The sequence below is a fragment of the Nerophis ophidion genome, linkage group LG06, assembly GCF_033978795.1.
Source record: "Nerophis ophidion isolate RoL-2023_Sa linkage group LG06, RoL_Noph_v1.0, whole genome shotgun sequence".
NCBI lineage: Eukaryota > Metazoa > Chordata > Actinopteri > Syngnathiformes > Syngnathidae > Nerophis > Nerophis ophidion.
Window position 1 is genome coordinate 17,165,591 of NC_084616.1, and position 11,451 is coordinate 17,177,041.

At 34.6% G+C, this 11,451-nt stretch overlaps 1 protein-coding gene across 2 annotated transcripts in view; it reads left to right on the forward strand.

The window, feature by feature from the left end:
• Positions 1 to 10,837, forward strand: part of vwa5b1 (von Willebrand factor A domain containing 5B1) — a 93,199-nt gene extending 82,362 nt beyond the window's left edge. For both annotated transcript variants that reach the window (XM_061902854.1, XM_061902855.1), the window contains exon 22: positions 5,807 to 10,837. In XM_061902854.1, the coding sequence (XP_061758838.1) occupies positions 5,807 to 6,250 (444 nt within the window). In that variant the 3' untranslated portion in view covers positions 6,251 to 10,837. The remainder of the gene's footprint in view (positions 1 to 5,806) is intronic.
• Positions 10,838 to 11,451: the final 614 nt, after the last annotated feature.

Genomic DNA, 11,451 nt, shown 5'->3' on the forward strand with positions numbered 1-11,451 from the left:
ACGTTAGCATGCTAACATTAAAGTGCTAACTTTTCCCCAGCCTTACACCGTAGAGTCATATAACCTGCTATTTGATACATGCTAACCGTTAACATTTTAATGTTAGCATGCTAAAATGCTAACATTAAAGTAGGGTAAACGGATGCAAAATTAGCTGAAAAAGCTTGCACTTTTATGTTAGCATGTTAGCATGCTAACATTAATGTTAGCATGCTAAAATGATAAAATGCTAATTAGCTGAAAAAACTCGCACTTTAATGTTAGCAGCATGCTAACATTAAAGTGCGAGCTTTTTCAGCAAATTTTGCAACCGTTTACCCTACAGTCATTTAACCTGGTATGTGACACTTGTTACTCTATTAGCATGCTAACATTAGCATGCTAACAAAGTGCTAACTTTTCCCCAGCATTACACCTTAGAGTCATATAACATGCTATTTGATACATGCTAACTGTTAACATGTTAATGTTAGCATTCTAAAATACTAACAATAGAGTAGGGTAAACGGATGCAAAATTAGCTGAAAAAGCATGACCTTTTATGTTAGCATGCAAACATTAATGTTCGCATGTTAGCATGCTAACATTAAAGTGCAAGCTTTTTCAGCTGATTTTGCAACCGTTTACCCGACAGTCATTTAACCTGGTATGTGACACTCGTTATTCTGTAGGCATGCTAACATTAGCATGCTAACATTAAAAGTGCTAACTTTTCCCCAGCCTTACACCTTAAAGTCGTATGACCTGCTATTTGACACATGCTACCTGTTAGCATTTTAATGTTAGCATGCTAAAATGCTAGCATTAAAGTAAGGTAAACGGATGCAAAATTAGCTGAAAAAGCTTGCACTTTTATGTTAGCATGTTAGCATGCTAAGATTAATGTTAGTTTGTTAGCACGCTATCAATAAAGTGCGAGCTTTTTCAGCTAATTTTGCAACCGTTTACCCTACAGTCATTTAACTTGGTATGTGACACTTGTTACTCTGTTATCATGCTAATGTTAGCATGCTAACATTAAAGTGCTAACTTTTCCCCAGCCTTACACCTTAGAATCATATAACCTGCTATTTGACACAGGCTAACCATTAAAATTTTAATGTTAGCATGCTAAAATGCTACCATTAAAGTAGGGTGTTAGCATGTTAGCATGCTAAGATTAATTTTCGCATGTTAGCATGCTAACATTAAAGTGCGAGCTTTTTCAGCTAATTTCGCAACCGTTTACCCTACAGTCATTTGACCTGGTATGTGACACTTGTTACTCTGTTAGCATGCTAACGTTAGCATGCCAACATGAAAGTGCTAAATTTTCCCCAGCCTTACACATTAGAGTCATATAACCTGCTATTTGATACATGCTAACTGTTAGCATTTTAAAGTAGGGAAAACGGATGCAAAATTAGCTGAAAAAGCTTGCAATTTTATGTTAGCATTAAAGTGTGAGCTTTTTCAGCTAATTTTGCAACTGTTTACCCTACAGTCATTTAACCTGGTATGTGACACTTGTTACTCTGTTAGCATGCACTTTTATGTTAGCATGTTAGCATGCGAACATTAAAGTTCGAGCTTTTTCAGCTAATTTTGCAACTGTTTACCCTACAGTCATTAAATCCTGGTATGTGACACTTGTTACTCTGTTAGCATGCTAACATTAAAGTTGTAACTTTTCCACAGCCTTACACCTTAGTCATATAACCTGCTATTTGATACATGCTAACCATTAGCATTTTAGTGTTAGCATGCTAAAATTCTAACATTAAGGTAGGGTAAACGGATGCAAAATTAGCTGAAAAAGCTTGCACTTTTATGTTAGCATGTTAGTTTGCTAAGATTAATGTTAGTATGCTAACATTAAAGTGCGAGCCTTTTCAGCTAATTTTGCAACCGTTTACCCGACAGTCATTTAACCTGGTATGTGACACGTTACTGTGTTAGCATGCTAACGTTAGCATGCTAACATTAAAGTGCTATCTTTTCCCCAACCTTACACCTTAGAGTCATATAACCTGCTATTTGACACATGCAAACTGTTAAATGATAAATAAATGGGTTGTACTTGTATAGCGCTTTTCTACCTTCAAGGTACTCAAAGCGCTTTGACACTACTTCCACATTTACCCATTCACACACACATTCACACACTGATGGAGGGAGCTGCCATGCAAGGCGCTAACCATCAGGAGCAAGGGTGAAGTGTCTTGCTCAGGACACAACGGACATGACGAGGTTGGTTCCAGGTGGGATTTGAACCAGTGACCCTCGGGTTGCGCACGGCCACTTTCCCACGGCCACTTTTCCCACTGCGCCACGCCGTCCCTCAAACTGTTAACATTTTAATGTTAGCATGCTAAAATGCTAACATTAGAGTAGGGTAAACGGATGCAAAATTAGCTGAAAAAGCTTTAACTTTTATGTTAGCACGTTAGCATGCTATGATTAATGTTAGCATGTTAGCATGCTAACATTAAAGTGTGAGCTTCTTCAGCTAATTTTGCAACCGTTTACCCGACAGTTATTTAACCTGGTATGTGACACTCGTTACTCTGTTAGCATGCTAACATTAGCATGCTAACATTAAAAGTGCTAACTTTTCCCCAGCCTTACACTTTAGAGTCATATAACCTGCTGTTTGACATATGCTAACCGCTAGCATATTAATGTTAACATGCTAACATGCTCACAATAAAGTAGGGTAAAGGGATGCAAAATAGGCTGAAAAAGCTCGCACACAACCTCACTAATTGTAATAAAGCACACTGTTAGTATTAAACATGCTTCACTGATTCGAGTATTTGGTGAGCGCCGTTTTGTCCTACTAAGTTTTGTCCTACTAATTTGGGCGGTCTTTGAACTCACCCTAGTTTGTTTACATGTATAACTTTTTCCGACTTTCTCGGACGTGTTTTATGCCACTTCTTTTTCTCTGTCATTGTGTCCACCAAACTTTTAACGTTGCGTGTGAATGCACAAAGGTGAGTTTTGTTGATGTTATTGACTTGTGTGGAGTGCTCATCAGACATATTTGACTGCAAGCTAAATGATGCTAACATGCTATTTAGGCTAGCTATATGTACATATTGCATCATTATGGCTCATTTATAGCCATATTTGAGCTCATTTAGTTTCCTTTAAGTCCTCTTAATTCAATTTATATCTCATGACACACTATCTGTATGTAATATGGCTTTTAATTTTGGGGTTTTTTTGTATTTTTGGTCCAAGCTAATCGATGCTAACATGCTATTTAGGCTAGCTGTATGTACATATTGCATCATTATGCCTCATTTGTGGCTATATTTGAGCTCATTTAGTTTCCTTTAAGTCCTTTTAATTCAATTTATATCTCATGACACACTCTCTGTATGTAATATGGCTTTTAATTTTTTGGGGTTTTTGTATTTTTGGTCCAAGCTAATCGATGCTAACATGCTATTTAGGCTAGCTGTATGTACATATTGCATTATTATGCCTCATTTGTAGCTATATTTGTGTTCATTTAGTTTCCTTTGAGTCTTCCTAATTCAATGTATATCTCATGACACACTATCTGTATGTAATATGGCTTTTAATTTTATTTTTGTTTTTGTATTTTTGGTCCAAGCTAATCGATGCTAACATGCTATTTAGGCTAGCTATATGTACATATTGCATCATTATGCCTCATTTGTAGCTATATTTGAGCTCATTTAGATTCCTTTAAGTCCTTTTAATTCAATTTATATCTCATGACACACTCTCTGTATGTAATATGGCTTTTAATTTTTTGGGGTTTTTGTATTTTTGGTCCAAGCTAATCGATGCTAACATGCTATTTAGGCTAGCTGTATGTACATATTGCATTATTATGCCTCATTTGTAGCTATATTTGTGTTCATTTAGTTTCCTTTGAGTCTTCCTAATTCAATGTATATCTCATGACACACTATCTGTATGTAATATGGCTTTTAATTTTATTTTTGTTTTTGTATTTTTGGTCCAAGCTAATCGATGCTAACATGCTATTTAGGCTAGCTATATGTACATATTGCATCATTATGCCTCATTTGTAGCTATATTTGAGCTCATTTAGATTCCTTTAAGTCCTCTTAATTCAATGTATATCTCATGACACACTATCTGTATGTAAAATGGGTTTTAATTGTTTTTGTTTTTGTATTTTTGGTCCAAGTTAATCGATGCTAACATGCTATTTAGGCTAGCTGTATAGCATATTGCATTATTATGCCTGATTTATAGCTATACTTGAGCTCATTTAGTTTCCTTTAAGTCCTCTTAATTCAATTTATATCTCATGAAACACTATCTGTATGTAATATGGCTTTTATTTTTTTTTGTTTTTTGTATTTTTGGTCCAAGCTAATCGATGCTAACATGCTATCCAGGGTTGCTATATGTACACATTGCATCATTATGCCTCATTTGTGGCTATATTTGAGATCATTTAGTTTCTTTTAAGTCCTTTTAATTCAATGTATATCTCATGACACACTATCTGTCTGTAATATGGCTTTTAATTTTTTTTGTTTTTTGTATTTTTGGTCCAAGCTAATCGATGCTATCATGCTATTTAGGCTAGCTGTATGTACACTTTGCATCATTATGCCTCATTTGTAGGTATATTTGAGCTCATTTTTTTCCTTTAAGTCCTCTTAATTCAATTTATATCTCATGACACACTATCTGTATGTAATATGGCTTTTAATTTTTGGGGTTTTTTGTATTTTTGGTCCAAGCTAATCGATGCTAACATGCTATTTAGGCTAGCTGTATGTACATATTGCATCATAATGCCTCATTTGTAGCTATATTTGTGTTCATTTAGTTTCCTTTAAGTCCTCTTAATTCAATGTATATTTCATGACACACTATCTGTATGTAATATGGCTTTTAATTTTATTTTTGTTTTTGTATTTTTGGTCCAAGCTAATCGATGCTAACATGCTATTTAGGCTAGCTATATGTACATATTGCATCATTATGCCTCATTTGTAGCTATATTTGAGCTCATTTAGATTCCTTTAAGTCCTCTTAATTCAATGTATATCTCATGACACACTATCTGTATGTAAAATGGGTTTTAATTTTTTTTGTTTTTGTATTTTTGGTCCAAGTCAATCGATGCTAACATGCTATTTAGGCTAGCTGTATAACATATTGCATCATTATGCCTGATTTATAGCTATATTTGAGCTCATTTAGTTTCCTTTAAGTCCTCTTAATTCAATTTATATCTCATGAAACACTATCTGTATGTAATATGGCTTTTATTTTTTTTTGTTTTTTGTATTTTTGGTCCAATCTAATCGATGCTAACATGCTATCCAGGCTTGCTATATGTACACATTGCATCATTCTGCCTCATTTGTGGCTATATTTGAGCTCATTTAGTTTCCTTTAAGTCCTTTTAATTCAATTTATATCTCATGACACACTATCTGTATGTAATATGGCTTTTAAATTTTTGGGGTTTTTGTATTTTTGGTCCAAGCTAATCGATGCTAACATGCTATTTAGGCTAGCTGTATAACATATTGCATCATTATGCCTGATTTATAACTATATTTTGAGATCATTTAGTTTCCTTTAAGTCCTCTTGATTCAATTTATATCTCATGAAACACTATCTGTATGTAACATGGCTTTTAATTTTTTGCGGCTCCAGACAGATTTGTTTTTGTATTTTTGGTCCAATATGGCTCTTTCAACATTTTGGGTTGCCGACCCCTGGCCTATTTCAAGTTTGTGTGGAACAGAGTGGAAAATGGATGGACGGACGGTGTAAAATGTTGTCGTGCCGCCGCAGGTGTCGCTGCAGCTGGCGTGCGGCGCCTTCCCGCTGGACGCCGCCCTGTGCGACGCCATCAACGTGCCCATGGACAAGCTGAAGTGGCGGTCCCCATTCGGCAGCCACCGCAGCAGCTTGGGCCGCCGCGCGGAGAGCGCAGAAGACGAGCCGTGCGAGCCGACACCGTGCGCGGGCGCCGCCGAGGGGGCGCTGGACCCGGAGAGCCTGGTGTGGGCGACGGCGGTGGCCCTGGCCTGGCTGGAGCACAGCTCCGCCAGCTACTTCATCGAGTGGGAGCTGTTGGCCGCCAAGGCCAGCATGTGGCTCGGCGACCAGGACGTCCCGGAAGGCCGGGACGTGGCGTCGGTGAAGGCCGCCGCCAACCAGCTCTTCATCATCCTCAGACACTGGGAGGACAACCTGCAGCTCAACATGCTGTGCTACAACCCCAGCAGTGTGTGAGCGCCACACACACACACCTCTGTCTGTCTGTCTGTCTGTCTGTCTGTGTGTGTGTGTGTGTGTGTGTGTGCGTGTGTGTGTGTGTGCGTGCGTGTCCTACCCCTCTAAACATATCAGCGTCAGTACGTTTACATGCACTCGATTTAACGTTTACTCTCGCAGTATACTTGTTACGTTCACTTCCGCCACCATAGGGGGCGCTATTGCCTTTTATGGAGCTCGGTAATGCAGCATGCGCTTTTGTACACTCGCGTTTCCACGACGACGGCGACCGGTTTCCCTTCACATACCGTGACTCAAATGGTTAATCAACTTATTTGATTAGAAAAAGAAAAAAAAATTGATTCGTGTTATGTTGCTTCGATTAATCGTTTGATTAATGGAACTAATGAGAATCTGATAAAGTTCGGAAAAAGAAGGTGGAACTAGTTGAAGAGAAGGTAAACGATGGTAATAGATGTGAATTTCAGGTAAAATAAAGTGAAAAGGAATATAGGAGGTAAAAGTCAGGTAAAAAAAGTGGAAATAGAAGTTAGAAGTAGTAAATAAAAGGTAAACGGAGGAATATAGAAGGTAAAATCAGTTAAATAGAAAGTTTAAAAAAACTGAATGAAAGGTAAAAGAAGGAATATATACGGTAAAAGTCAGGTAAAAAAAGGGGAAACCGAAGCTAGAAGTCGTAAATAAAAGGTAAAATAAGGTAGATAGAAGGTTAAAGAAGTTAAAAGAAGGAATATAGACGGTAAAAGTCAGGTAAAAAAAGGGGAAACAGAAGTTAGAAGTAGTAAACAAAAGGTAAAACAAGGAATATAGAAGGTAAAAAATGTAGATAGAAGGTAAAAGAAGGAATGTAAAAGGTAAAAGTCAGGTAATAAAAGGGGAATTAGAAGTAAAAAGTAGTAAATAAAAGGTAAACAGAGAAATATAGAGGGTAAAATAAGTTAAACAGAAGGTAAAAGAAGCTAAATGAAAGGTAAAAGAAGGAATATAGAAGGCAAAAAAGTCAGGTTAAAAAAAGGGGATACAGAAGTTAGAAGTAATTAATAAAAGGTAAAAGAAGGAATATAAAAGCTAAAATAAGGTAAATAGAAGGTTAAAGAAGGAATATAGAAGGTAGAAGTCACGCAAGAAAAGGTGAATTAGAAGTTAAAAGTTGTAAATAAAAGGTAAACAAAGGAATATAGAGGGTAAAATTTGTTAAATATAAGGTAAAAGAAGCTAAATGAAAGGTAAAAGAAGGAATATAGAAGATAAAAGTCAGGTAAAAAAAAAGGGGATACAGAAGTTAAAAGTAATAAATAAAAGGTAAAAGAAGGAATACAGAAGGTAAAATAAGTAAAATAGAAGGTAAAAGAAGCTAAATAAAAGGTAAAAGTCAGGTAAAAAAAAGGAATAGTAAGTGAGAGGTTGTAAATAAAATGTGAATGGAAGGAATATAGATGGTAAAATAAGTTAAATAGAAGGTAAAATAAGCTAAATAAAAGGTAAAATAAGGAATATAGAAAGTAAAAGTCCGGTAAAAAGGGGATATAGAAGTTAGAAGTAGAAAATAACAAGGTAAACGGAGGAATATAGAAGGCAAAATAAATATAATAGAAGGTAAAAGAAGCTAAATAAAAGGTAAACGTCAGGTAAAAAAGGGGTAATAGAAGTTAGAAGTAGTAAATAAAAGGTAAACGGAAGAATATAAAAGGTAAAATAAGTTAAATAGAAAGTCAAATAAGCTAAATAAAAGGTAAAAGGAGGAATATAGAAGGTAAAATAAGTAAAATAAAATGTAAAAGAAACTAAATAAAAGTTAAACGGAGGGATGTAGAAGGTATAATAAGTCAAGTAAAAGGTAAAATAAACTAAACAAAAGGTAAAATAAGGAATAAAGAAGGTAAAAGTCAGGCAAAAAAGGGGATATAGAAGTTAGAAGTAGTAAATAAAAGGGAAACGGAGGAATATAGAAGGTAAAATAAGTTAAAAAGAAGGTAAAATAAGCTAAATAAAAGATAAATGAGGAATAAAGAAGAAAAAACAAGTTAAGTAAAAGGTAAAAGAAGCTAAATAAAAGGTAAAATAAGGAATATAGAAGGTAAAAGTCAGATAAAAAAGGGGGAATGGAAGTTAGAAGTAGTAAATAAGGTAAACAGAGGAATATAGAAGGTAAAAGAAGGTAAATAAAAGGTAAAAGAAGGAACATAGAAAGTAAACTTGTTTTATGTTGTTTTAATAGTTTTTTGGACAAATCTGAACACTTTCATTTATTTCATACATGACGTATTTGTTGACAGAAACAATTGCCGATAAATGTGTCTTTCTCGACACACCACTGAGGTGCGCCATCAAAGTACGCCAGCGTCTCCTGGCATCATTTCGACCGCGCACTCGCGCATTCACGTGTCGCTCAAACCTCCCATGTTCCTCAAAATCACGTCATTGAGCAACATTTGTGCGTTGGAAAAAGACAAACTTAGACTTCTATTCGATGTTGTTCTGCAGAGTTCTATCAGCATGCACTTACTTACGTACCTATAATTGCACGTGGTCTCGTAGCTAAGCTAATTAGCCCAGTGTTATGTGTTGAACGTAGGTGTTTTTTTTTTTTTTTGTTCGGGGGGGGGAAAGGATTTCAATGTAGCAAAACAAGCCAAGGCGATACGCAAACTGCTCGTTAGCGGAACGTGTTTATTAAAAGGGATTTGTCTTATTTTGGCTTTCGCAAAATGGAAAGTGAGAAAAATGCCCTTCTTAATGAGTTTAAATTTAGCCGTTTATTTATAAAAAAAGAAAAATAAATTTGGCCATGAAAATTCATTATAAAAAAGAAAGGAATGGTAAAAAAATATTTTTACATGTACACACACAAAAAAAAAACATAATCTAACGCAGGGGTCGGGAACCTTTTTGGCTGAGAGACCCATGAAAGCAAAATATTATAAAATGTATTTCCGAGAGAGCCATATAATAGTTTTTAACACTGAATACAAATAAATGTGTGCATTTTTAAGTAAGACCAACATTTTAAGAATATAATAGGTGTCTTCTTCTTTTTAAGAACATTGTTATTCTGAAGCTAATGAATAAAATAGTTCTTACCAATAATGCGACTTCTTGAACAGGAACGGTAGAAAACGGATGGATGGATTAAAATGCATGAGAATGTTTTATATTTTGAACGTTATTTTTAACACTGTGATTACCAGCGGAATTATTCATTACTTATCGCTGTGTTTTTCAACCACTGTGCCGCGGCACAGTCTGGTGTGTCGTGGGAGAGATTATATAATTTCACCTAATTGGGTTGATAATATTTTTTGCAAACCTGTAACTATGATTCAAAAATGTGCTGTTATTGAGTGTCTGTGTTGTCTAGAGCTCGGCAGAGAAAGCTTGTAATACTCTTCTATATCAGTAGGTGGCAGCAGGTAGCTAATTGCTTTTGTAGATGTCGGGAACATGGTATGTCGTAATCACAATATGCGGGAGGCAGCATGTAGGTAAAAAGGTATCCAACACTTAAACTAAAAATAAACAAAAGGCGAGTGCCGCTAAGAAAAGGCATTGAAGCAAAACAAAACTAAAACTGAACTGGCTGCAAAGTAAACAAAAACAGAATGCTGGACGACAACAATGACTTACAGTGTGCGGAGCAGACGGCGTCCACAAAGTACATCCGTACATGGCATGACAATCAACAATGTCCACACAAAGAAGGAGTGCGTCCGCACAACTTAAATAGTCTTGATTGTAAAAACAAGGCAGGTGCGATGAATAGCATTCAAGGAGGACATGAAACTGCTACAGGAAAATACCAACAAAAGAAGGAAAGCCACCAAAATAGGAGTGCAAGTCACACAGGAAAACACCGAAAAAACTCAAAATAAGTTACGGTTCGACAGTACACCTACATAGAGACAAGAGCTATTTCGAGAACAATTTATTTTTTTTGTCAATATCGGCTACTGAGTTTAATTTTTTTTATGTTTTCTGCTGGTGGTGCGACTCAGAACTTTTTCAATGAAAAAAATGTGTTTTGGCTCAAAAAAGGTTGAAAAACACTGACTTATCGTGTTAAGCAATGCCAGCTAAGATTTATCTGAGAGCCAGATGCAGTCATCAAAAGAGCCACATCTGGCTCTAGAGCCATAGGTTCCCTACCCCTGATCTAACGCAACATATCAGCTAAAACAGTATTTACTATTACTACCACTAAAAATATTAATTTGCATGTTAATCAGTTAATTTCCCCCAAATATATTTAATAAAAGTTACTATTATTATTTTAATTTTTAGTAACAAATTATTACCTCTTAAAAATAATATGTAATAATAATAATATTTTGAATGATTGCAATTATTATTGGTAATATTGCTGTTATTGCAAATAAATACAAGGATTATTTTCTTATTAATAAAATTTGGGTAATGATAATGATTAGTTGCCAGAGATATGAACATTTATGAAGTTCAGAGTAAATGACAAAACTATTTGTGGAATCTTGTTTTGTCTAAAGTAATATTAATCATTGCGACAATTCAAACCAGTGGTCCCCAAACTGCGGCCGTCTAAAAATGCATTTTCCCAATCGATAAGGCAACTTCAAGTACATATATATATATATATATATATATATATATATATATATATATATATATATATATATAAATATATATATATATATATATATATATATATATATAAATATATATATATATATATATATATACATATACATATACATATATATATATATATACATATACACATTTATATATATATGTATGTATATATGTGTGTATATATATATATATATATATATATATTTTATATATATATATACGTGTGTATGTATATATATACACATATATATATAATATATATATATATATATATATACCCACACATATATATATATATATACATGTATATATATATGTATATATATATATATATGTGGGTATATATATATATATTTTATATATATATGTGTGTACATATATATATATGTATATATGTGTATGTGTGTATATATATATATATATATATATATATATATATATATATATATTAGAGATGCGCGGTTTGCGGTCTCGTCCGCGGAGCCCGCGGATAAACCGCGGGCCGGGCGGTTGACATGATGAAAAAATATATTTTTATTAGATTCGGGTGGGTGGCGGTTGAACCATCCGGAAATATTTGATATGCATGGTTC